We start from the raw sequence: 26,189 nt of genomic DNA, 5'->3' as shown, positions 1-26,189 counted from the left end.
TATATAAAGAACCCTTACAACTTGACAGCAAAAAGACCAACAGCCCAATGAAAAAACGAACAAAGGACTTGAACACACTTTTCTCCAAAGAAGACATATACAAGTGGTCAGTAAGCACGTGAAAAGACGCACAACATTATTAGATGCTGCTGCTGCTGCTGCTGCTGCTAAGTCGCTTCAGTCGTGTCCGACTCTGTGTGACCCCATAGACGGCAGCCCACCAGGCTCCCCTGTCCCTGGGATTCTCCAGGCAAGAACACTGGAGTGGGTTGCCATTGTCTTCTCCAATGCATGAAAGTGAAAAGTGAAAGGGAAGTCACTCAGCTGTGTCCAGCTCTTCACAACGCCATGGACTACAGCCTACCAGGCTCCTCCGCCCATGGGATTTTCCAGGCAAGAGTACTGAAGTGGGGTGCCATTGCCTTCTCTGTATTAGACGTTAGGGAAATGCAAATGAAAACCACAGTGAGGTATCACTTCTTACCCACTTTCTTTTAATACTTTTAAAAGAAAGGAGATAACAGACATTGGTAAGACTGTGAAGAACCTGGAACCCTCATACAAGAGTGGAGAGTAGCCACAGTGGAACGCACGTTGGTATTTCCTCAAAGAGTTAAACATGAAATCACCATTTGACCCAGCAACTTCCCCTAGTAATGTACCCAAAAGAATGAAAAGCAAATACTCAAATAAATACGTGTATATGCATGTTCATAGCAGGATTGCTCACAATGAACCAAGAGTGGAAACTTACAAATGTCCATCCGTGGACGGCTGGACAAACAGTAATGTGCTCTTTGCATTCAATGGAATATTACTCAATCACAAAAAAGGGTGAACTGCTGACATCTGCTATAACATGGATGAATCTTGAACACATTTTGTTGCTGTTCAGTCACTCGTCATGTCTGACTCTGCGACCCCATGGACTGCAGCATGCCAGGATTATCTGTCCTTCACCATCTCCTGGAGCTTGCTCAAACTCATGTCCATCAAGTCTGTGATGTCATCCAGCCACCTCATCTTCTGTCGTCCCCTTCTCCTGCCCTCAATCTTTCCCAGCATCAGGGTCTTTCCCAATGAGTCAGCTCTTTACATCAGGTGGCCAAAGTATTGGAGCTTCAGCTTCAACCTCAGTCCTTCCAATGAATATTCAGGATTGATTTTCTTTAGGATGGACTGTTTTGATCTCCTTGCAGTCCAAGGGACTCTCAAGAGTCTTCTCCAACATCGTAGTTTAAAAGCATCAATTCTTTGGCACCGTCTTTAGGGTCCAAACTCTCACATCTGTACATGACCACTGGAAAAACCATAGATTTGACTATATGGACCTTTGTTGGCAAAGTGATGCCCCTGCTTTTTAATACGCATTATGTGAGATGAAAGAGGCCAGACACAAAAGAGGTCATGCATGATTCAGCTTACATGAAATTGCCAGCACAGGAAAATCCATGGAGATAGAAAGCAGGCTGGTGGTTGCCACGGGTTGGGGAAGCAGGGAATGGGGAGTAACTGCTTAGTGGATACAGGGGGATGAAGAACATTTGGAACGAGATCAGTGTGATGGTTGAACAACAGCACTAACAGACTAAGCACCAGTGTGTCATTCACTTTAAAATGGTAATTTTAGGTTTTACAAATTTCACCTCAATAAAAAAATTATTTAAAAAAAATTGTTTTTTCAATAAATTGTTTCTATTATTTATCAGTTAGAAAAACTGATTTCTAATCCTTTTTTTTAAAGTCACAGAGCTCATCATCAAATTGCTTATCCATGCACTGTAAGTGATACCCTGATGCATGAAGCACAGCCCCATCCCCAAGGGCCTTAAAGCCAGAAAACACAGAGGGGCAACATGCAAAGAGCTACTGTCAGGGACGTGCCATCTCCCAAGGGGCAGTGTGGGTACAAAGACGCACCTCTGGTTTTGCAGGAAAGGAAACAGTTCTCAGAGAAGATGACATTGGAAATGAGCTTTAAGGGTTGAACGTGATTTTTCCCGTTAGAGTTGGAAGTGGAGAAATACAGTAACACGAGGAAACCTGTGATCCTTCCAGTGGTCACATGGTAACCTAGAGGCAGGACCTAGTCCAGCCTGGTGGTCCTCAGAGCTGCCTACCTCTGCCATGGGGTCAGGAGTCAGAGGTCACACCCCCCTACTTCCTTCCCCAGGGCCTGATGCAGGGTTGGCAGTATTCATGGTGACCAGTGAATGTCAAAGAAAGATAAGATGGGCATTAAAGAGGGAATTCCCAGGCAGGTCAATGGAAAGGAAGCCAAGCTTCCATCTCAGGGGCCATGGGTTCCATCCATGGTCGGGAAACTGACATCCCATGGGCTACCCAGCCAAAAAAATAAATACGCATTACGGAACGTTCCTAAAAAGCACAAGCACCAGGAAATCTATCAAACGGTGGTGACAGCTAGTGGCCTGGATGAATACCGAAACAGGCTAAGGCAAGCAGGTGACCAGGAAGAGAACACAGTGCAACCGGAAAGAAACGCACTCGGGAGTGAGTGGGAAGTGAGTCTGCGGCCCACGGAGCACTTTGCCCACCATCCTACGGGATTCAGGCTGCGTCTCACTGAGGTCTACTGGCCCTCAATCCCCGTTCGGGGGTCAGCCTGGAGGAGAAGCAAGGGTGTGCTAGTGAGTCATTCAGGCTGGGAGCTGCCCAGGCCCTGGGGACACAGGGAGGGCAGGGTGGGCAGGCACGGCGCGCGCACCCCTACGGGGAGGAGAACCTGCCGCAGAAGAGAGTGCTGCGGGAGCCGTTGTGTCTGATGAAGAACAGGAAGGGGTGGTCGGCACAGAACCGGGGTTGGTCCAGGCCGCAGTCGACCTCGATCGCGGCCGAGGCGGCCGCGGCCTCCGTGCCCTCCTCGTTCACCTCCACCACGCTCCTGTGGGCCAAGGTAGACAGACACAGGCCTTTGCCATGCGACATGCCTGAGAAGTCAGCCCGGCCCGGCTGGAAGGCCTCAGCCACCCGCAGGCCCGAGAGCACCGACCGCATGTTGTAGGTCTTCCCCAGCTTAAATTTCGGGAGGAAGACAGACACCTGGGTCTTCTTCATGGAGTCAGGGTGGGTCCAGGCGAGGAACTTCTCCCAAGTGAGATGTTTCTCCACCTGAAAGGCCAGAATTTGACTTTGGGATTCAGCAACGTCAGGCAGCCCTGAGTCTCCTTTCCTGGAGGGCTCCCTCCCGCCCCCCTCCACCCCGAGTCACCTGGCAGACAGGTGTGCCATCTCGTGCTCTGGTACCCGAGCTAGTACACCCAAGAGCGGGAGGAGGGGCTCGAGGGCCAGCGGGGCAGGAAGGGCGCGCAGGACACTCACCGAGCTCAGAGGCACGTGGTCGTCGGGGAGCAGCACCAGCATGCTCAGCTCCTCACCCGCATATGGCAGCTCCAGCACCTTGGCCTGCACCTCCTTTATGTGGGCCAGTCTGAACTCGCTGTCCTGAAACATCATCTGCACTGGCCTTTGCTCCTTCTGCGGGAGTAAACAGATGACCCGGAATCAGACACAGATCATCGGAGGAGGCAGCACCGTCTCTGGGAGAGGCGGTGGATGGAGGGGTGTGCAGAACCCCCGATGGAAATGGCATCCGCGCCCTGATTAGTGCTACAAACTGTCCAGCAGCTTCTCCCTGCTCCCATCACAAGGCACCTGTCGTCAGCACACCGGTGCTGCCTGGGAAGGATGGTTCATTCAGCAAAATAAATGTGGTGCTCTGCTGTGCTCAGAAAGGAAGTCAGATTTCCAGAGCTAAAAGATGCCCAGTAAATATATCTAATGAAACAATAGAATCTGATGAAAATCACTGCTATTTAATTAGAAAAATGTTTTATGAAACCTTAGAGTTTCACAGCAGTGCAGTCCAGAAATGTAGACAGGCTCGGAAAAGTGTGACAAGTGCAAGGAGCCATGAGAGAGGTTCTCCGGGGGCCCAGAGGTTAGACTGCAGGCGTGGCAGGTTTAATTCCTGCTCAGGAAGCTAAGATCCCACATGCTGTGCTGCACAGTAAAAAAAAAAAAAAGAACCATATGGGTCTTCATGCATTTAAACACAACTGTACCAATTCTGAAACTTCAATTGGAGGAAATAAATTTTTAAAATACAGAAGTGCTATATGTGCACAGAAGTTAACTGAAATACTACCCTTACTAAATTCAGTTTTACAGGTTGACACAGGTCATCTATTAAAAAGATTAAAACAAATTTCTAAAATCCATGCCAGCTGTGGAGTGGTCCCCTCCCACTCTGCAACTAGAAGACTGATTATTTACAGTATACCGTATTCGAAGAAAAGGGTTTTACTCCTATAAATTTCTGAATTGCATTAAAAGGGCATTTTTATAAGTGCTGGCTGTGGGGGAGTGGTTAACAAACTATTTTAATGCCTGTCTCAATTGAAATTATACCTCAATGTCAAGACTAAGGTCTGTGTCAAAATTTATTATTAGAAAGCTATGATTACTGAATTTTTGAAGATTAATTAATAGCAAATCAAGTCTGTATTTATTCTCATTTTTTAAATAATTGATTAAAGAAATACATTTTCTTATTCTTGCCCTCTGCAGACCGCCCCCCACCCCCCCCACCCCCATCATAGTAATACCCAGATCACACTTTCCTAACACCTGTGGGGGTTTTAAATTTGGATTTCTTCTTCATTTTTTGCTTTCTATCTGAGCAATTTGGACTTAAAAGAAAAACTTGAGCTTTCAGGCTGAATGTAGGATGAATACACTCATACAGCAATGACTTCATGAGAAGTTATCAAGGCTCTAGGAGCAATAAAAAATGCAAAAGACTAAAGGAACAGGTGTTCTTCACCACTGAGTTTAAAATTTCATTCAGAAATGTGAAGTTTCAAGTTATTATTAACCAATGATCTATGCTCTTACAAAGTTAAATTTTTCAATTTTTTCACCAAATTCTCAGGATGTTCAGAAGCTTCCCCCACCTGGTTTACTCGAAAAGGCATCTCCCTGGTGTACGCCTTGTCGAATTCCTCACTCCACCTCCCTCTGAAGTAGACAGCATTGACCAAAACCAGCTTGGTCTCTGCATTAATGGAGTCAGCAGACAACAACTCTGGAATCTTACCTTAGGGAGAAATAGAGAATACAAAGCATGATAGAAAAAACCCTTGATAAGTCTCATTGGAAAATCCCGATTAGTAGTCTAGAACCAAAGTCCTGCTTTCAGATTTGCCCAGTTTGGGTTGTTCTAAACAGAAGCCACACACACGGGTGGCGTTTATGATCTCGGTGCTTCAGGACCTCTGCAAAGTGGGTGACGTGAGCCACTTCATCACTCAAGGATAAGTCCGCTCCAGGTGGGTGGAGACAGACAGGAAATGACGGATGGGCTGGAGAGGCCACATGCAGAGCCAGCCTTCCAGGACTGCGCGTCAGAGGGCACACCATCACAAGGACAAACTTCTGGAAGCCTCTAGCAAAGGTTTCACTATGATCCCCCAGACATTCTCAGAGAAGGTCAGGGAGCACGTGAAAGGTACTCCTTTCTCCCCCGGAGATCCAGTCAAGCCTTTTCAGTGAACTAAGAGCAGCCCTGCTAATTCACGCCTCGAGAGGGCAGAGGAGAGACAGGGCAAGGACAGCTAGGTCTTGAAGGAAAGACCGCCTCCTGCTCTCTGCTGGTCCGTGTACTAGCGGAAGGGTCATCGCTCTCAGTGGTACCACGTGTAATTGGTACAGAGGGGCCTGTGTGGGCCTAACATCACATGGCCACCATGGGGCCAAGGCCACAGCAGGACACCCTGCGGAACAGAAGCGAACGAGGCTCAACCCACCCCCATGCAGTGATTTCAGTCTGCAGAACCATCAGCCCGAGAGAGGGTCTGCAGCGGGCCTGTCGTGGGTCCAGCCTGTCCTAGGCTCTAGGACAGGAGTGGAGGCAGGAGACAAGAAAGGAGCAGGAGAGGGTCAGTCTCGTGTGACGGAGGGCCACAGAGGCTGTTCAGAGGCGGCCCCGGGCTCCTTCCAACAGAGATGCGGCATTCAGCGACGCGAGAACACACGCCTGAGGGAGACGATGCTTCTCTGTGAGGTGTTAACCTGCAAGCCCGGCCTGTGAGCTTCTGCTCCTGCCGGTCACTCTGCTCCGGGGAGAATGGACACGATGAAGTCTCTGCTGTTGAAAACCCGAGCATCTGATCAGAACCTCTGCGAGTCCATTAACGTTCAGATGGTCCATGGGGCCCAGACAACACAGCGCTGACCATCAGAAAGACCAGGGACGAGAGGAGCAGGAGGAGCAGAAGTGGGGGAGCCACCATGGAGCGCTGACCTTCAGTCTTCTTTGAGATCCAAGCGTTGATGTGCTTCCTGGATGGCTCTGCAGCTTCAGCAAAGGAGAGCTGCTCCAGCTCAGCATAGTAGAAGCGAAGACATGATTCCTTAAAGGTCTTTGGAGAGGAGAGTGGTCAGTGAGTTTCCAAAATTCTGAACAGTATATATATTACATTAAAGTAACCATTAATCCCTTAAAGGTGATCATCTCAGTCTGCTAGATATGAAAAGATCAGCGTTTATAAACAGGTGAGAACTCAGCTATGAATAATCATAATGGACAAATGCACTTTAGAAATAGTCAAATTTCAACTAATTCAAAGTACAGTTAGAGAATTACAAGTTTTAAAAATCGTGTTCATAAGTATCAGTTCTCTGGGGTCTTTCTCTCACCCTCTACATTTTGATCACAACTTGTACTGTTCTGTTGCTTGAACTTACAGAGAGAAATTCATATGTCTTCTCCCCAAAGATCCTGTTGGCCGTCCTGAGCAAGTACTGAGTGTCAGTCTTGTTCAGCTCAACAAGTAGCTGCTGGAAATCCTGGTGAAAGTCCGTCTCTGTGTTTAAGGAAAGCACCTATCGAGATAAGTAATTTAAAATGATCAATATTGCCCTTCAATTTCTAAAAGTTTTGTGACCAGCATTTTTTCTCAAATACTTTACAAAATATTCCTAAAAGGACACGACTTTTAAGTGTGGATTTAGTACATACTGGAGAAGGCGATGGCACCCCACTCCAGCACTCTTGCCTGGAAACTCCCATGGACGGAGGAGCCTGGCGGGCTGCAGTCCATGGGGTCGCTAAGAGTCGGACACGACTGAGCGACTTCACTTTCACTTTTCACTTTCATGCGTTGGAGAAGGAAATGGCAACCCACTCCAGTGTTCTTGCCTGGAGAATCCCAGGGACAGGGGAGCCTGGTGGGCTGCCGTCTCTGGGGTCGCACAGAGTCGAACACGACTGCAGCGACTTAGCAGCAGCAGAGAAGCAAGACGACACGGGAGAGGGGGAAGATACAGAAAGTAGAACAGAAATGGGTAAAAGAGTTGGCTTTTCTGTCTCAGTTGATCTCCCTTGTTTAAAGATGAGTAACAAGGAAAGAATGAAAGGACTGGAGAAATTCAGAGAAGGAGCTGCTTTAAAATCCTGCATCCTAAGGACAGTGTAAGTGTGCCTAAATGTAGGACAGCTTAACTCTAAAATTTACCAAAAAAAAAAAAAAAGGAGAGATTCACATAAAGGCGTTAAAATCCGAGGAGAAATGAGTATGAACAACGACAGTGGCAGAGACTGTGCTTCCAGAGTCTGCCGGTGCCCAGAGCCCACAGCCCGCAGGCCGGGAGCCCTTCCCGAGACACGCCAGGCAGCCAGGCAGAGTTCGCACCCTGAGGGCCTGTGACCTCAGCACAGGAAGGCCAGGCCCACTCCACGTCACAGCAGACACACCACACACCAGGTCCCCCAAGAAGCTGCTCTAGGGCTCATGGGCCCGCCTACACACCATAAAGTTCCTCAGGAATAAAGAGTCACTCTCAACACCTCAACCTTCAGGCTCTCACACATGAGCTGGGAAATTATTACGATGAGTAATCGCTACCGTCCAGGGTTCTCAGAGTAATGGAGAGGCAGAGTGAAACAGAAAGGTGCCCGGCAGTGAGGGGGCCCGTGTGGACCGCAGGACCACACCGCCTTCTGGGCGACTCCTGCACATGTTCCTCTGTCTGCTCTAGACACTTCCCTGGGGACGGGACAGACTCGAGCGGATGTTTCTGAGTATCTGTTCATCTAGGCTAACTCACACCTAGGCATCTCTACAGGTAAAAAGCCCACGCCTTTGCACCTTCTTTGCACATTTCCGCTTATCCCCTGACTCAGCTGGAAAGCATGGTGGTATATCATTGACTTGAAATACCTATTAACCTACCCTTCTCACCAACGAACAGCTACAAGTTTTAGTACAAACATCAGTACTCTCAAACTGAGACAGAGCTCAGCTGCTGAGATCTCAAGCAATCATTATCATTTCCTAAGTAAAAATAAAAGTATTAAGACAAAAGTTTGACAGTCACATCCAGGCTATTAACTGGAGAAGGATTACCCAAGAAAAACCTTGGTGAAGGAGACCTCAGCTCCGGCCCCTGTGTCTGGGCAGCCCCAGCCCCTCCCAAGGCAGCACGCGTCTGCACCCCGTCCACCACACCCTCCCACAGGCAGGCCTGGAGAAGGCAGTTTGCAGCGGGCGAGCGGACAGGACACGGGAAAGAGTCCCCGCTCCCGGCTCACCTGGGCCATCTGGGCAGCGGTGTCCCCTTTGGCTCCCAGGAGGACCATGGCCAGGACCGAGGAGAGGCTCACAGGAGAAAAAATCACGTTTTCTGAAGGGCGGTGTTCACACAGGGCCTTTAAAAGGCGGAGGGTGAAGGTGCCATTTGCTTCACAGAGCGCGTCCATGAGGCCAGGTCTGGAGTCTGAGAGCGGAGAGAAAGACCCTCAGTAACTCTGAATGCCGCCCACCTCACACAGGACACTGTCCTTTCAGGGTGGAGTGCAAAATAGTCTATGGAGCAAGATCCGTGTACGGTGCTTTCTGTCCAAATAGGAAGTCCAAGGTTAAGGTCACGACGTGTGGTCCTGGCAGCAGGTCAAGCAGCTGAGAGCCTCGGGGAATGAACCCCAGTGGCTAACGGGGGCGCACACCCCCCCACACACACTGCTGGGCTCCTGGGAGCAGTGAAGTCCAGTCCTTTCCCATCTGAGAAGGGGGAGGACAGGGCTAGAGAGGAGGAGGGGAGAGACCCCACGTGAGAGCCCTGTCGGCCCTCTGCCAGGTCCCCACAAGGCCCCGTGTATTCTTGCACATACTCCTGAGGAATCCCTGGGAGATGTTCAGTTATGAAGCAGACCAGGTCTCCCCATTTTCCAGCTGATAGCTTAGAAATGTTTGAGAAGCTGAACTGGAGCCAGACAGGCTGGAATCCGGGAGGAAATGGGCTGTGAAACGAGGAATTTCCACCTACAGTGGCTGCTCCGTCTGAGCCGGGCCTCGGGTCCTGATGGTCAGCAAGTGTCCCTGAACCCCAACCCAGCTCAGGGCGCCTGCTCTCCGCTTCCCAGCCCTCAGGGACCCTCGGACATGGGACATGGGGCCCAGACACTGTGCTTTTTTTAAATTTTCAGTTCTTTCTTTACCAGAAACAGGATTTGAAGGTTCCCTCCTTTCTTTCCTCAACAGCCACCAGCGGACACCGAGCCTGACATTGGAAACCAGGTCCTGAGGGACACAGGAGAGGAAAGGACGAAAGACAGGGGTTCAGGAGAGGACAGTCAGGGTGACGGGGTGCAGCCAGGGGGAGCACTGAGGCTGTGGGAGAGGCAGGGAGGTCAGAGGGGGTCAGGCAGGTGGGCGGGGTGGCCCCGGCCCACCTGAAACCGGACGTGGCACAGCCATCAGCCCCCAGCCCACCTGTGGCCATCCTTCCTTGGTAACGAGACCCTCACTCACACCATGGCTGGCCTCAGGCCCTGAGAGGGCCCCGTGTCCTCCCAGCCCGCTCCAGCCCCCCCACAACCACCACCAAGCCTCGCCTCCTGTCCCCTTAAAACTCTCCAGCCAGGCTGGCCCTGACTCCGCATCTGGTCTGGCCCACATTCTCCCTGCTGCCGCTCGGAGCCTGAGAACAGGACTGTCCCCACTCCGCACCTCCCGCCACTGCGGCAGACGGAGGAGGTCCTGACCCTTCACTCGGGCTCTTGCCTGGCCCAGCCCTGGGGCTCAAACACACTCGACCGACACGGCTCATCCTCCCGCCAGACCCGAGAGCCCCTTGAGCCCCTCTGAGGCCCTGTGGCCTCTGCGAGCTCCGTTACCCAGCTCCCCATCCTTTAACCAGGCAGTCACCCTTCTGCCTCCAGGTGGCAGCGTGGCGGCTTCTCAGTCCCCACCTTCTAGGCGTGCCCTGAACCCGAGTCCCTGCCGGGGCTCCCCTTCAGCTCTCTCTCCCGCGGGAGGGGCTCACCTGCCTCCTCAGCTCCAGATGCTCACAGCTCCCAGCACAGAGTGGCCCCTGGTCCAGGAGGCCCCGGGAACAAGGCCCGAAGGGCGGGGCCGCCTGCAAACCCGCCCCGCCCACAACTTCCAGGTTCAGCCCACTGCCCTGGGAGCTCCGGTTCTCCGCAGACCCAGGCCTCCGGGGTGTGGAGTTTTTTCAGTCTTTATTTCATGATCTGACTTTCAGCTCTAGAGAAGAAACAGAGTGGGTTTCTGGCAAGCGCACCCCAACAGGTCTGGGTAACCCGGAAGAGCACCATCTCCCACCACCACCAAGGTCAGTCCCTCTTGGCCTCCTAACTCTCAGCCCAGTGAGTCCTGTCCGGGTATGATTAGCAAAAGACCGTGCCTGCAGCTCTGCCTGCGGGCACTCAGATGCCATTTCTCAGCAGCCTACAAAGAGCAATGCCGAGCATGGCCCTGTTCTGCAAAGGTTTCCGGAACTTTGAAGGCCTTTATCCCTCTAAACTTGTTTCTTCCGTAACTTTGAAAAACCTTTCTTTAAACTTTTTTCTTCCTTAACTCTGAAGACCTTTCTCCCTCTAAACTTGTTTCCTCCATGAGTGCTCCATCCTTGCATAATGAAGATTGTCAACTCAAATAGCAGGGACGTCTCGGCCTCTCCCATGAACGTGGCACTGGGCTGGGTGCTGGGCACCTGGCTAAGGACACCACCTCCGACCTGAGGTGCCTCGCAAGTGATGAGAACACCAGAAGTGCTCAGAGGCACCTCCTAGATGTAATGACAAAATATCTAGATGGTGGCAGCCTCACACAAATTCCCCAAGAAAGTCCCCGGCAGACACTCAACTCCGGATGGACTTTATGGAGGAGCTTCCGTGTTCCATATGGTTCCCGCTAGGACCAGCCTTGCTGCTGCTGCTAAGTCGCTTCAGTCGTGTCCGACTCTGAGACCCCATAGATGGCAGCCCACCACGCTCCGCCGTCCCTGGGATTCTCCAGGCAAGAATCCTGGAGTGGGTTGCCATTTCCTTCTCCACTAGGTGACCGGCCTTAGGACAGCCTCGTTTTCCTTGACTTGATTTTGTGTCCGTACCATCAACCGCAGTGTCTGAACAGATTTCTAAAGGGATTGTGAGGCTTCCTGGGGGATGTGATTATGCACAAATGTTAAAGCTCTTCAGCCAGACGCAGAGGGAAACAGCATTTTCGATCCAGGTCTTGCCGGTGATGTCAGTGAACAGGTCCTCTGAGAATGACCTGGGAGGTCCCGGGAGGTGGCGGTGGGGGATGCGTCCTGGAGGGGATTGAGGAGAAGACAGTGGCAGGAAGGAGCCCTGAAATCCAAGCCAGGCCAGATCGGGAAGGGCCTGCACCCAGCACACGGAACCCAGAGAAGGGCGCCCGGTGGTTCCGGGGTTCTGCACATAAAGTGCTGGGCAGTCGGCTCCCCTGCTCCCTGCACCTCCTGAATGTGACTTCAGGTTCCGGATTTGCCCCAGCTCAGAACCTCTCACACGTAGGTGGCTTTTTCACCTGGAAAACTGGTTAGATCCTAAAATCCAGCAGACCTCGTCTGTCCCGCACATCTGTCTTATCACCCCCCATCCCAGCTCCTCACCCCCACACCTCAGAGCATGTGCATGATGGGCTCTGCTTCAAGACGATCCACAGACTGTTTTCTTCGCAGAAACACTGCAGGACCCGTCCCAGAGTCTCGGGCGTTCCTGCCCTGTGAACACAAGGGTAAGACAGGAAACAGCCAGAGCAAGCAGAGGTTTTAAAAGAATGATTTGCCCTAAACTCGTTTAATATTTTTTTCATTTCAGTTATCTCCCAGCCAAGTGCTGGGTTTATTATGTTTATTTGTTCATGTCATGCACAATCCTCTGAGTCAGAAGGTGGTGTGTGAGATGAGAGGCAGACGTCTTGGCTCAGTGCTCTGAAGTGGAAGAGAAGGGTGTCGGGGTCCCCCCAACCCCCTGAATTGGGTGCTCTTCCCAGAGAGGCCTGCAGCTCTGGCCATCCCTGGGCCCCCGTGCCAGCTGTCCGCCTGCCCAGGAGTTAGCGTCCAGTCTGGAGCCAGGCCTTGTTCGACGTGTCCGCAGGAAGGACAGGAGGCAGGGGGCTTTGTCCTGCTGCGGGCCTCTCTCTCCACAGGGCGTCCAGGTGAGCCCTGATCCAGGGCTGCCTGGACGCAGCGCCGGCCCCCGCCTCCCCTGATGTTCGCAGCCGTCAGGGCAGACGCCCAGGGAACGCCTCTGACCCCAGGAGGAGAGGCAGGAGGCCTGCGGGCCCGCCACACGGCACCCCACCCTCTGCCTGCTCTCAGAGACGCTGCTTCAGGGCCCGGGCGCTGCAGGCCTCGCTGAGGGCGCTCCCACCGGGAGCCAGCAGGACGCCCACCCCCACTGTGCGCGGCGCCAGGGGCCTCTCCCGCTCATCCTCAGCCCCGGGCCTTCACGCTCCTGACAAGAGGGCTTTCTCCTCTACCGTGGACGCGGCCGCCCCTGTGTGCCAAGGCCTGAAGGACTTCCCTCCGTCCGGCTTGTATCCCCGTGATAGGAGATGGGTTTAACCAAGGATGAAAAACCTGAGCTCGAAATGAGAAAAAAAGCTTTTCATTTTTTTCTTCCTCTTCTCCCAACAGTAGATACATAGACTATATCCTGCCAGGCTCCTCTGTCCGTGTGATTCTCCAGGCAAGAATACTGGAGTGGGTGGTCGTTCCCTTCTCCAGGGGATCTTCCCAACCCAGGGATCGAACCTGGGTCTCCAGCATTGCAGGCAAATTCTTTACCATCTGAGCTACCAGAGAACTCCCGAAAAGATACATAGGGAACGTCAAATCCTTTTAACAATCAATTAAAAATCAAGAGATTTTGAAATGCTATCTTTTCCATGTTAATTCCCCGTATGCGATTATTTTTAACAAAGTAGCATTGTATCTGAAAAATATTTCCCTATGTGGTTGAATCTGAAGGATCCTGCCAAAAAAAAGGGAAAACCAAGCCGCTAGAATGAAGCATTTTTGGAAGTTTTCCAACACTGTCCAGAAGGAAGGTTTCCGTGTTTTTCAAAGGCTTTATTTCATTATCTGACTTTCAGCTCTAGAGAAGAGGGAGTTGGTTTCCGGCAAGCGCACCCTAACAGGCCTGGGTAACCCGGAACAGCACCATCTCCCACCACCACCAAGGTCAGTCCCTCTTGGCCTCCTAACTCTCAGCCCAGTGAGTCCTGTCCGGGTATGATTAGCAAAAGACCGTGCCTGCAGCTCTGCCTGCGGGCACTCAGATGCCATGTCTCAGCAGCCTACAAAGAGCAATGGCCCTGTTTTGCAAAGGTTTCCGGAACTTTGAAGGCCTTTATCCCTCTACACTTGTTTTTTCCTTAAATTTGAAGGCCTTTATCCCTCTCAACTTGTTTTTCCCGTAACTTTGAAAACCTTTCTCCCTCTAAACTTGTTTCTCCCGTAACTTTGAGGGCCTTTCTCCCTCTAAACTTGTTTCCTCCATGAGTGCCTCATTCTTCCATGAGGAAGACTGTCAACTCAAACAGCAGGGTCGTCTAGGCCTCTCCCACGAGCGTGGCACTGGGCTGGGCGCTGGGCACCTGGCTGAGGACACGATCTCTGACCTGAGGAGCCTCCCAGGTGATGAGAACACCAGAAGTCCTCAGAGGTATTTCCTAAATGTTATGAGAAAACATCTAGATGGTGGCAGCCACACACAAATTCCCCAAGAAAGTCCCCGGCAGACACTTCACTCCGGACAGACTTTACGGAGGAGCTTCCGTGTTCCCCACTAGGTGACCGGCCTTAGGACAGCCTCATTCTCCTTGACTTGATTTTGTGTCCGTACCATCAACCGCAGTGTCTGGACACATTTCTAAAGGGATGGTGAGGCTTCCTGGGGCATGTGATTATGCACAAATATTTTTTAAATTAATTTATTTATTTTAATTGAAGGCTAATTACAATATTGTGGTGGGTTTTGCCATACGTTGACGTGAATCAGCCATGGGTGTACATGTGTCCCTCATCTTCTCTAGAAGCTGGAGAAGCTTTCTGTATGTCATCTTTGGAGAAATATCTGCTTAGTTCTTTGGCCCATTTTTTGATTGGGTTGTTTATTTTTCTGGTATTGAGCTGCAGGAGCTGCTTGTATATTTTTGAGATTAATTCTGTCAGTTGCTTCGCTTGCTATTATTTTCTCCCATTCTGAAGGCTGTCTTTTCACCTTGCTTATAGTTTCCTTCGTGGTGCAAAAGCTTTTAAGTTTAACTAGGTCCCGTTTGTTTATCTTTGCTTTTATTTCCATTACTCTGGGAGGTGGGTCAGAGAGGCTCCTGCTGTGATTTATGTCAGAGAGTTTTGCCTATGTTTTCCTCTAGGAGTTTTACAGTTTCTGGTCTTACATTTAGATCTTTAATCCACTTGAGTTTATTTTTGTGTACGGTGTTAGAAAGTGTTCTTGTTTCATTCTTTTGTAAGTGGTTCGCCAGGTTTCCCAGCACCACTTGTTAAAGAGGTTCTCTTTTCTGCTTTGTATATTCTTGCCTCCTTTGTCACAAATGTTAAAGCCCTTCAGCCAGACGCAGAGGGAAACAGCATTTTAGAGCCGGGTCTTCCCAGTGATGTCAGAGAACAGGTCCTCTGAGAATGACCTGGGAGTTCCCGGGAGGTGCCGGTGGGGGCGGGGGGTGTGTCCCGGAGGAGACTGAGAAGTTGGTGGCAGGAAGGAGCCTTAAAATCCAAGCCAGATCAGGAAGGGCCTGCACCCAGCACACGGGACCCAGAGAAGGGCGCCCGGTGGTTCCGGGTTTCCGCACATAAAGTGCTGGACAGTCGGCTCCCCTGCTCCCTGCAGCCCTGTCCTCAAGTGTTTTAGCTTCTGTAATGAAACAGGAGGTTGCCGGGAGGAGGAGCCCCGAGCCCAGGAAGGTGTCCCAGTGCTCAGCAACACTGAAAGACAGATCAGGCTGATGGTTAAAAATGAACGTTGATTAACCAGGAGATTCCTGGATCCCGAGGCTGACCCAGCACCACCCCCAGCGAGGTCAAGCCCCCGAAATGGCACCAGGAGCTGAGAGGAAGGATGTGAGTCACAGAGGCAGCCCAGTCAGAGGGCCGGGACCCCTCCTCTGGCTCACTAATCTCCCCCCACCACCACGCTGCGTGTCACATGGCAGAGAAGCGGGACTTCAAGTATGGCTGTTCGGAAGGTTTTTTCCAGACCAAGGAATTTTATGAAAACTACACAGATTGAAAGCTTCAGTTTCACAAGAGGTTTCTCTCTAAAAACCCTGTTCAGTCCTAATGTGGATTTATGACACAGAGGAAAGGACCAGGTTGGACCTAAAGAGACACTTAAGAAGCAAGTCAAATGATAGGGGTAAAATTCCCTGAGACTCAGAACTGAAGCAATCGCAGTGTGCCTCAGAAAGAGGTGAGAGGTCCTGGGTGGGCGGTGAGGGTGGCGGTGACCTGCCCAGGAGCGGAGAGCTGGGAAGGGAGGACCCAGGGTGGTCCTCCTACAGGACAGCGGGAACAGGGAGTCGGGGGGACGCACAGGCTGGGCTACATGGGGTGGGTGTATTGGGAGTGACGCCAGGGAGGGGGGCTGCAGAAACAAGAAAGGAGGCAGACATAATTCAGAAGCAATATTAAAATGCAAGATCAGAGTCAGACGGGTATCTCTCAGCCCGCGTTTAAGACATGTGCTAGCGTTGCTGGTATTTCCTTTTCACGAATGTCTGAACCTGACTTCCTGACAGCATTTACACCTATTTGCTCCACAGAGTTGGTGGGCAGTTTCCAGAAGACACTGCATGTCACGTTCGTTAACTTCAGTGAGAAGTGATGGGAAGCTTGGTAAACATCTGCCTCTACCACTGCTGATGCGAAATACCACCACTGACTTTGCACGACACCCACTAGGCCCCCGAAGAGAAACCTCCAGACACACCGCTGTGCTGGAGATGTGGTGGGTTCCGACGTGAAAGGGGCCCGATTACGTGTCCAGCCAGCATTGCTCACAGGCAGCACGGCTGACGAGTGGGGTCAGATGACCATTCCTGACGTGGTTCCTGTGCTCCTCCACTAGAGGCCAGCTGCACCTCCCTCCATTATGACAACAAAAATACCTCCGGGCGCGCTACCTGTCTTCAAGGGGGACAGTGCCCACCAGCTGATAATGGTGTCACAGACTCATTCAGCCCAGGAGGGCATAAGTCATGATAACCGGAGGAAGACAGGAAAAATCTCTTTGGGACTGAATCTAACCTGGCCTGGGGAATACAGGGAAGAGCATATATAGAAATGAAAGTGAAAATGGTTCACCAGCAACTTCATAGAATTTTCCAGACCCAGCGGAGACTTTGTCAAAATGAGAGTATAGGTGATTCCTGTATCCCCCACCACCTCGACCCCCACCCTGGCCAGAGATTACCTGCTCCATGAGCAGAACCAGGACCCCGGGTAACCCCAGTTGGGTTCCCTGGACGCACCTCAGGCGAACGTGCACACACCCTGGCACTGACTGCTGTTGTTGATCATATTACATGTGAATTATATATAGGATATGGAGCGCATGTTAATGTCGTGCATATGGCGAGGTTCCATGACACATTGACCCTGAGTTTGTGGTGATCGGTTATCGGAAACCAAGACACCTGATTACTCACAAGCAGCCAGTCATGGCTGCCCGGGCTCATAACCGGTGACTCTGGGCAACAGGCCCTGGTGGGCGAGAGCCCCTTTCCCTGTGCACCAGCCGCCAACACTTCTCTGAGCCGGAACCATACACACTCAGCTCTTAAAGCCTCAGAGCCTCAGAGCTGCACACCCGGGGCAGGGCAGGTGTGACCCAGCTGTAAGCAGGGGGAGACGTGGCTGAGGAAGCAGAGAGCCGAGAACCTCAGAGAGCCCCGACTGCTGCTGGCTCGCCTTCGGGTTGCTGTCTGCCCTACCATCCAGGACAGAGTTCTGCAGATAAAGAGCGCAGTTCTTCGCAAAGAAAAGCCACATTTATATCTCCATATCCTGAATTGGTTTGCCAGAAGTTTTACTTTCATTTTCCTTTCAAAGGATTCCTTAACAAAAGAAACCCCTTGTTCAGTTCAGTTCAGCCGCTCAGTCATGTCCAAGTCGGTGACCCCATGGACTGCAGCACGCCAGGCCTCCCTGTCCATCATGAACTCCCAGAGGTTGCTCAAACTCATCGAGTCAGTGATGGCATGCAACCATCTCATCCTCTGTCATCCCCTTCTCCTCCTGCCCTCAATCTTTCCCAGCATCAGGGTCTTCTCCAATGAGTCAGTTTTTTACATCAGGTGGCCAAAGTACTGGAGCTTCAGCTTCAACATCAGTACTTCCAATATTCAAGACTGATTTCATTTAGGATTAACTGGTTTGATCTCCTTGCAGTCCAAGGGACTCTCAAGAGTCTTCTCCAACACCACAATTCAAAGCGTCAATTCTTTGACGCTCAGTCTTTTTTATGATCTGACTCTCACATCCATATATGATTCTGCAGTTTTGAGACAACTCCATCAAGCCAGGGAAGGGCCGTCTGTGCCTCTGGGGGCACCTCGGGACAAAAGCAGGCCTGGGTGGGTAAGACGGGGAGGGGGGCGTGACTGTGTCAACCGGCACCTCTCTGCTCGAGGCTATATTTTACTTGCTTTGCTCAGTCGCTATTTGTGACCAACTCTGCGGCCCCGTGGACTGTAGCCCACCAGGCTCCTCTGTCCACAGGGTTTCCCAGGCAAGAATCCTGGAGGGGTAGCCATTTCCTCCTCCAGGGGATCTTCCCGACCCAGGGATCAACCCTTCATCTGCTGCACTGGAAGGCGGATACTTCACGGGAGAAGCCCACAGGAATGCTGAGGGTGACTCCAAGGCCAGAGGGACATCGACACGAGGATGCTGGCTCAGAAGAGGAAGATGACTGTTCGTGCCAGGAGCGGGGAACATGCTACCTGCACCTTGACCTCAGATAACCAAGGAAAGTTGCAAATAGAGGCAGGGCGAGCTGCCAGGACCATCCGCGTCCTCCTTCCTGGAGGCTGTGAGTAAGTGGTGGAACTACAGGGCTGGGCAGTGCAGGCGCTAAAGCAGACAGCCACCATTTTCCGGGCGATTTCTGAGGTTTGAACACAGAGAGAGGAAGGGACGGGGGAGACTGTGCCCTGGAAGGGAAGGGTTCTGTGCAGCCTGAGTCCACAGGCCTCTGGAGGAAAGCGCCTCTTCCTTAGGGGACCTCAGTCACGTTCAACTGACTGGACCAGGCCCACCCACGTGCTGGCGGCCAGTCTGCCTTACTCAAAGTCGATTCATTTAATCCTCATTTCCTGTAAAAGCTACCTTCACGGAAACATCTTGATTGGTGTTAGACCAGTTAACTGGTCCTCTGGCCCAGTCAAGGCGACAGACAAAGTTAACGGTCGCGCTGGGCTGCCCCGTCTTTCCCGTGCTCACGTGTGGATGGGAGAGCTGGACCGTAAAGAAAGCTGAGTGCCGAAGAATTGATGCTTTTGAACTGTGGTGTGGAGAAGACTCTTGAAAGTCCTTTGGACTGCAAGGAGATCCAACCAGTCCATCCTAAAGGAGATCAGTTCTGGGTGTTCATTGGAAGGACTGATGCTGAAGCTGAAACTCCAATACTTTGGCCACCTGATGGGAAGAGCTGACTCACTGAAAAAGACCCTGATGCTGGGAAAGATTGAAGGCAGGAGGAGAAGGGAAGGCAGAGGATGAGATGCTTGGATGGCATCACCGACTCGATGGACATGAGTTTAAATAAGCTCTGGGAGTTGGTGATGGACAGGGAGTGCTGGCGTCTGCAGTCCATGGGCTTGCAAAGACTAAGACACGGATGAGCAATTGAAATGACCTGAACTGGGCTACTTCTTTCTCTCATGGAAACACATGCTGTGTGGAGTTCAAAAGCCAACTATGGAAATATCCCGACCAAAATGTGTATATATTTTAATGTGGAAACAGTGGATTGAGAAGATCTTTCATTTCTCAGGATTTGCTTTGAGCTTACCTGGTACTCAGCATCTGAAAAAAAGACTATTTTTCTCCATAAAAGGTACTATAGTCCACGGCAGGACTGGCTCCGTAATTTGCAGGGTCTGGAGCAAAATGAGAATGCAGGACCCTCTGCTCAAAAGCTATAAAGGATCTGAAGACAATGAAAGCAGAGCACTGAGCCGGGGGCCTTCTGGGGGGCTCAGGAAGGCCCACCAGCCACTCCTCCTTGAAGCCGAACTGGTCACAGACAAGATCAACTGGGAGGAAAGTAAGTGAGAGTGAGAAGGCTCGGCCACGTCTGACTCTGCGACCCTGAGTCCGTGGGATTCTCCAGGCCGGAATTCTGGAGTGGGGAGCCAGTATCTCCCGGGGACCTTCCTAAACCAGGGATCGAAGCCCGATCTCCCGCACTGCAGGCGATTCTTCCCGGTCTGAGCCACCAGGGAAGGACTATGACGAGGACAGGAATTCCAAGTTTATTGATCACAAACGCACGGGAGATTATAAGGCAATTTTATTTTAAAATTTTAATGAGATCAATTTGAAAAATACAGTTTTGAGGAAACTGCCAATGACATTTAACGCAGTAGATCGAGCTAAGAAAGAGATGTGCAGAGGCCGAGCTGTGTGACAGGTTCTGTAACACACGGGCCTACTGTGTCCATCGTCACAGCATCCCACTGACGGCCTGGTGGGGACGAAGGACAGATGCCTCAGACCCTGGATGGACAGACAGCTCACTTCAGGCGACAGTGGTCCAGGCTGGGGCGAGGGGGGCGCTGACGCCACTGGCCCGCCCACCGCCCGCTCCCAAGGGCAGCGTCTCTGCAGCCTGTCTCTCCTCACAGCTCAGGCGCTGACTTGGGCACAGCAGAGACAGCAGACTAGAGACAGGCTGAGAATGTTGGTCACACCATTAGGTTAGAGGGAGTCCAGCTCCTGATGACACCACAGGGAGGCCATTCGACACCCCACCACTTTCCACCCGAACCGCAGCATCAGCTGGGCGGGGGCCCCACATCTCAGCAGGGAACACGGGCGGCTGCAGAAAGCTTCGTGCAGTTCAGTCACTCAGTCGAGTCCGACTCTTTGCGACCCCATGGACTGCTGCACGCCAGGCCTCCCTGTCCATCACCAACTCCCGAAATTACTCAAACTCATGTCCATCGAGTTGGTGATGGCACCCAACCATCTCATCCTCTGTCGTCCCCTTCTCCTCCTGCCTTCCATCTTTCCCAGCATCGGGTCTTTGCAAATGGCTCTTCCCATCAGGTGGCCAAAGTATTGGAGCTCAGCTTCAGCGTCAATCCTTCCAATGAACATTCAGGACTGATTTCCTTTAGGATGGACTGGTTGAAACCTTAGCCCCCTCTGTATCTCCAGTACCAGCGGCAGGATGGAAAGTCACCCGGTGTACATCCATGACGTGGTCAGAACCGCCCCCATCTCGTGAACAGGACCTGTCTGCTCATCTCTGACCCCGTGGGCAACTGAGCATGCTCAGGAGTGTGCACGGTCAAGCGCTCGAACACGCCTCTGACCACAGACCCTCCAGTGCAGACACAGTGGCTCGGGGATGGACTTCTCTGGTCTGGGTCCACGGCCCTCCCCTCTTCTGCTGGTTTCTGGAGGGCTCACGTTCGGGGGTCTCTGAGGCCCGCTCCCCCTGCCTGTGGCTGCCGTAGCCTCTGCTTCGCTTTGGTCTCAGGAGCAGGGCCACTGAGCAGAGGAGACAGGGAAGCCCCGCTCATCCTTCCAGGCCTGGAGCAGACAGCGCTCTCCCCGAAGGCCTGGACAGGGCGGGTGGAGGGAGGACCCAGAGAGCAGGCAGCCAGTGCTCCCCACCGGCGTGACCACCAACCACCCACCTCCGATGGCAGCTGCAGTTCTGAGAAGGCAGGGGACACGAGAACACATGGGCACACACACACACACTGACACACACAAAGACACACACACTCACACACACATACACACACCACAGACACACAGACACACAGACACACACAGACACATGTGCACACAAAGAGACACACACAGAACACACACACACAGAGACACACACACAGGCGGTCTCGATCAGCTCTTTATTTGTGGACCTTCGCCAAGGTCACCTGGGTTCCAGCTCTTCGCAGAGATCGGGGAGAGCGGTGAGGAGCACTGGGGCCCCCCCACCTCGTCACGGCGAGCAGAAGCGGCCGCAGAACAGGATGGCCCCGGTCCTGCTGTGCTGGACGAAGAAGAGGAAGGGGTGGTCGGCATAGAACATGGGTATGGTCATCAGGGAGCCTGTCATGACCTCCGCCCCTGTGGCGGCCGCAGCCTCCGTGCCCTCCTCGGTGACCTCCACGAAGGACTTGTGCATGACCTTGGACAGGTGCAGGCCTCGCCAGGACGACATCCCTCTGAAGTCGGCCCAGGCCTCCTCAAAGGCGTCAGTCATGCCCAGTTCTCGGAGGAACTCTTCCATATCATAACTCTCCTCCAGCGTGAACCGGGGAAGAAACACCTCCACCTCCTCCTCGTCCATCACATCCGGCTTCGTCCACGCGATGAATTTCTCATAGGTCAGGGCCTTTTCCACCTGCAGGAGAAGGTAGAAGATCTCAGGGTCTGCAGCAGCGCTGCCCCAGGGACCATCCGCTGCGACCAACACTCCGCACCCTGTGGGCCCGGGGCGGCCTGCCAGCTGCAGACGAGTTCCCGGAGCCCAGTGCCCAGCAGGGATGCAGACGAGACCAAGGGCCCCGTAGCCACGGCTGCCCGGTTACCATGTTCAAGTCAGTTCTTTCACTGGGCAGCAGAATCACCATGTTCAGCTCTTGACCTACGTAAGGAAGCACCAGAATCTGGGTGCTTATTTCTCTAATGTAGGTTATTTTACAGGTGGACTTCTTGAACATCATTTGCACAGGTTTCTCTACATTCTATAAAGGAAATGGATAAACGTTAAGTTGAATCAAGACCCGTGGACACGCTGGACAAGTCATCAGAGCCGTCCACCTGCACCCACACACTGTCTTGTCTTCCAGACCCACCCCAGCTCCGCGTCGTCAGCTCGTCTGCACAGCTCCAGCTCCCACCCCTAGTTCCCAGTGCTCAGGGCTCATGATGCTGTTCTGCTGACCCAGGAGGTCTCCACATGGACTTTGTCGGCAGGACCTCTCCCCCGGCTCCTGCCCACCTGACATCTGCATCTGGACGCAAAGGAGCCTCCAGTTCGGCTCCGACACTGGCGGCTCGTGTTCCCCTCCACCTGCTCCATCTATACCTCCCCATCTCTGCTCATGCCGACACCACTCATCCCGCCGTCAAACCCTGGAGTGTCCTGGGCCCCTGTCCTTCGTGCCCCACAGCTGACTCTTGTACAAACCATGTTGGCTCTAGTTTTAAAGACAACAGGGCTGCCCTGGTGGCTCAGGGGTAAATAATCCGCCTTCCAATGTAGGAGACACAGGCTCCATCCCTGGTCTTGGAACACCCCACAGCCCAGGGGCTTCTAAGCCCACAGGCCACAACTACTGAGCCTGGGCTGAGAGCCTGGGAGCCGCAGCTCCTGAAGTCACGGGCCTGGAGCCTGAGCTCTGCACCAACAGAAGCACCAGCAGGAGAAGCCCGAGCACCAAGCCAAGAGGGCCTCCGCCAGGGCAGCTGCAGGAAAGGCTCGTGGCAAGAAGACCCGGCACAGCCAAGATAAATAGATACAATTATTAAAAAGAAATACAAAACAATCTGACTTGTGCTTCCTACCCCCACCACTCTCAGCCCAGCCACGGTCCTCAGGAAAACGTTCCAAGTAACCTCCCTGGTCCTCACATGGGCCCGAGGGGCTCTGGGAGATCAGAGCCCGTGAGAGGCCATGGGCTCTGTGAGAGCTCAGAGGAGGGACACAGGAACCAGGAACCTGGGCTGGGGAGACCACTAGGGAGGCTTCTGGACGGCCCTGCAGAGAAAGGCATCTGTATAGGTAGCTCCTGACAGGAGGGGGACAGACGGTAGGATCCAGGCCCATGGAGCGTCACAGCCACGGTCTGGAGTTTGAACTGGATCTCGGGGGTTCTAGGAGGCCCAGAGACCTGCGAGCTGCCCCGTGGGATGTGTGATACAAGACGGAACACCGGCCGCATGGACCTCCCCTGATTATACAGCAGAGGAGGAGCAGGGGGCGAGGAAGCCAGGGTTTGCCCAGATCCACATCTGGGCCGCTAAGGCCACAAGAGGCACACGTTCCTTGAGGTCAGCCTCCTGGCAGGCTCCGTAAATCAAGGGGATCCCAGGGACCATTTCCAAGAACCTCCTCCCTTATTATGACACATTCTCGTTCACCTTGCTGACTCTGAAAGGCCTTTCTTCAGTGTGCTCTTTGTTAAACTGTGTGTCCCAGTTCCCTTTGAAGTAGACAGCATTCACGAGAACGAGACGTGTCATGGGGTTAACTGAATTTGCAGGGAGCAAGTCTCTAATTTTACCTGCAAGGAAGATTTAAAGAACCAGTTAGCTAAGAGGGTTACCTGGTGGAGGTGCTGGGCACAGTAGTCACTGGTCCGTCCCCTGCAGGAGTCAGTGCACAGACCAGAGGGTTCCCTGTCCCCCAGACAACCACGAACAGGGAGTTGTCTGTTTACTCACTAAGTTGGGTCCCACTCTTTGTGACCCCGTGGACTGTAGCCCACCAGGCTCCTGCATCTATGGGGTTCCCCAGGCAAGAATACTGGAGCAGATTGCCATTTCCTCCTCCAGGGGATCTTTCTGACCCAGGGATCCAACCCGCCTCTCCTGCATTGGCAGGTGGATTCTTTACCATCTGAGCCACCAGGGCCCTGGCCATGCAGGGAGCCTGGCCCCTAAAGCTAAATCAGCGACAAAAACCTTAATGTCTCTGGTCAGAAAAATGCCATGAGTTGCATAAAAGACATAAAATGAACAAATAATAAGGGCAGGATAATTCACAGTGACAGAAAAAGGAATGTTCAGTCTACAACGTGAGGGGACTGTCCTGAAGGGGAGAGGCCGAAGCCAGCGTGCAGAGCACAAAAACGAAGAAGCGCAGGTGGACGAGGGCTTGACCGAGTGTCCTGCAGTGATGCTCAGCGACCCGCAGAGCACGCGCTCTGCTGCACAGGCAGGGAGGTGGAGCCCGCATCCAGAGCCTTCCTCCCACCCTTTGTAAAAAGGCAGACTATATGAACATTAACTGCAACAGCCAAAAGTCAAAGTGTGATTGTTCTGGAAGAGGTGCACCAAATATTGATGAGGAGGGGGGAAGCTAGAGAAATTGACTGATTAAATTTCAGAAGTGGATTTGAAAGTTTCCAGTTCTTTAGAGAAAAAAGCCATTTCTGTTTACATTTGATGGTCTTTTGAAGGAACTCATAGATAATAAGACTGATTCAAATACTGTGCGAACAGAAGTAGTGACACGTCCTCACCTTCTGTCTTTTTGGCTACCCAGGTGTTTATGCGCTTCCTGGACTGCTCCGTAGTGCTGATAAAGTCCAGCTCTTCCATCTCTGCTTGGTAGAATATGCGGCAGGAATCTTTGAAAGACTAGGAGAGATGGAATGACAGAATCACATGGCTCCAGAAACAGACAACGCCAAGAGCTTACTTCTTCACCGCGCCGACCTCAACACTGATCATTTGACAGTTACTTGTGTAATGTACAAACGAATGTGCAGAATTAACCTTCAATCCGGTTTCTCAGTTTTCAGTTACATTGAATAAATAACTGAGTAAAATTACAGGCTTCCCAGGTGGCACAGTGGTAATGAATCCACCTGCCAGTGTTGGAGACGAGGGTTTGATCTCTGTGTGGGGAAGATCCCCTGGAGAAGGAAATGGCAACCCACTCCAGTATTCTTGCCTGGACATTCCCACGGACAGAGGAGCCTGGAGGGCTACAGTCCACGGGATCACAAGGAGTCAGACACGACTTAGCGACTAAACAACAACAACACAGCCATTCAAGAGAGGCGATGCGGCAACACTGCCGCCAGCACACGTTCCGGGAGTCACTGCCGTGTGACCCTGGAAACGTTGCTGCGTCTCTCTGGCTTCCTCGCCCCCTGGAAGCAAGGACGCAGCAGTAGCTACGTCTCAGAGGTGCTCTGAGGACCAGGAGAATTGGCTCTGCCGATGTCACGTGGCTGAGTTCTCCGCACACTGTGGATCCTGCATTTCGTGGTCCGGGTGCCTCATTTCATAGAACCCTCACATCATTCAGGCTCTGCCAACCTACTGCTCCACTTCTTAATTGGGGCTTTTGGAAAAGATGTCAGTCTCCCAGTCTAAGAAAATAGTCTGGAAGCAAAGTGGTCACCTACAAGTCATTACCTCATCATACCCTTGGTGATTTCAACAGCTTTTAAACACATCTGAAAACAAGTGCCTGCTTCTTAAAATACTATTTAGTAAGTAATGACCAGTCAAAACCAAACTAAAGCAATATCTAATCATACACTGCCATTGGTATTGGATTCGTGGAATAATCACTACGAAATAACTGAAAAATATTTTTAATGTTTTGATTTTATAGTCCATATCAAAATAACATTTTAAACATCAACGCTTGTCTTCAAATATCCACTAGAAAAGAAAGGAAGTTAAGGAAAATTAGCCAATTCTTTGTGTTTATTGGAAATTTTTCTTTTTTGTAAATCTAAGGCTTACACAAATATGACAATCCCAGGAGAAGGAAATGGCAACCCACTCCAGGATTCTTGCCTGGGAAAGTCCATGGACAGAGGAGCCTGGCAGGCTGCAGTCCACAGGGTTACATGCCTGAGTGTACACGCATGAGGGAGGAGGGAAAT

General features: G+C 52.0%; 2 protein-coding genes and 1 long non-coding RNA gene across 6 annotated transcripts in view; 1 reads left to right on the top strand and 2 right to left on the bottom strand.

Moving 5' to 3' along the window:
• Nucleotides 1-477: 477 nt before the first annotated feature.
• Nucleotides 478-10,430, bottom strand: LOC133236794 (serpin B9-like). Its single transcript, XM_061398996.1, has 8 exons — nt 10,348-10,430; nt 9,521-9,602; nt 8,615-8,799; nt 6,769-6,906; nt 6,326-6,443; nt 4,977-5,119; nt 3,343-3,498; nt 478-3,132 (listed from the first exon to the last, which is right to left on the bottom strand). Exons 3-8 carry the CDS (start codon nt 8,780-8,782, stop codon nt 2,731-2,733), a joined length of 1,125 nt encoding a protein of 374 aa, XP_061254980.1. The 5' UTR covers nt 8,783-8,799; nt 9,521-9,602; nt 10,348-10,430; the 3' UTR covers nt 478-2,730.
• Nucleotides 10,431-10,567: 137 nt separating this feature from the next.
• On the top strand, nt 10,568-16,972 carry LOC133236795 (uncharacterized). Of its 2 annotated transcripts, XR_009733040.1 has the most exons (3): nt 10,568-10,656; nt 13,449-13,536; nt 16,140-16,972. It is a non-coding gene; the product is annotated as an uncharacterized LOC133236795 (long non-coding RNA). The 2 variants fall into 2 exon arrangements; XR_009733039.1 differs by lacking the exon at nt 13,449-13,536 and having other exon boundaries at nt 10,574-10,656.
• A 4,478-nt stretch (nt 16,973-21,450) lies between these two features.
• Nucleotides 21,451-26,189, bottom strand: part of LOC133236793 (serpin B6-like) — a 34,791-nt gene continuing 30,052 nt past the window's right edge. For 2 of the 3 annotated variants that reach the window (XM_061398994.1, XM_061398993.1), the window contains 4 exons: nt 24,807-24,924; nt 23,704-23,846; nt 22,149-22,304; nt 21,451-21,961 (listed from right to left, as the gene is read on the bottom strand). In XM_061398994.1, the coding sequence (XP_061254978.1) occupies nt 21,557-21,961; nt 22,149-22,304; nt 23,704-23,846; nt 24,807-24,924 (822 nt within the window). In that variant the 3' untranslated portion in view covers nt 21,451-21,556. The remainder of the gene's footprint in view (nt 21,962-22,148; nt 22,305-23,703; nt 23,847-24,806; nt 24,925-26,189) is intronic. The other variant, XM_061398995.1, reaches the window with a different exon arrangement.

This window comes from Bos javanicus, chromosome 23 (genome assembly GCF_032452875.1).
Source record: "Bos javanicus breed banteng chromosome 23, ARS-OSU_banteng_1.0, whole genome shotgun sequence".
NCBI lineage: Eukaryota > Metazoa > Chordata > Mammalia > Artiodactyla > Bovidae > Bos > Bos javanicus.
This window is presented reverse-complemented; position numbering and strand designations above follow the sequence as displayed.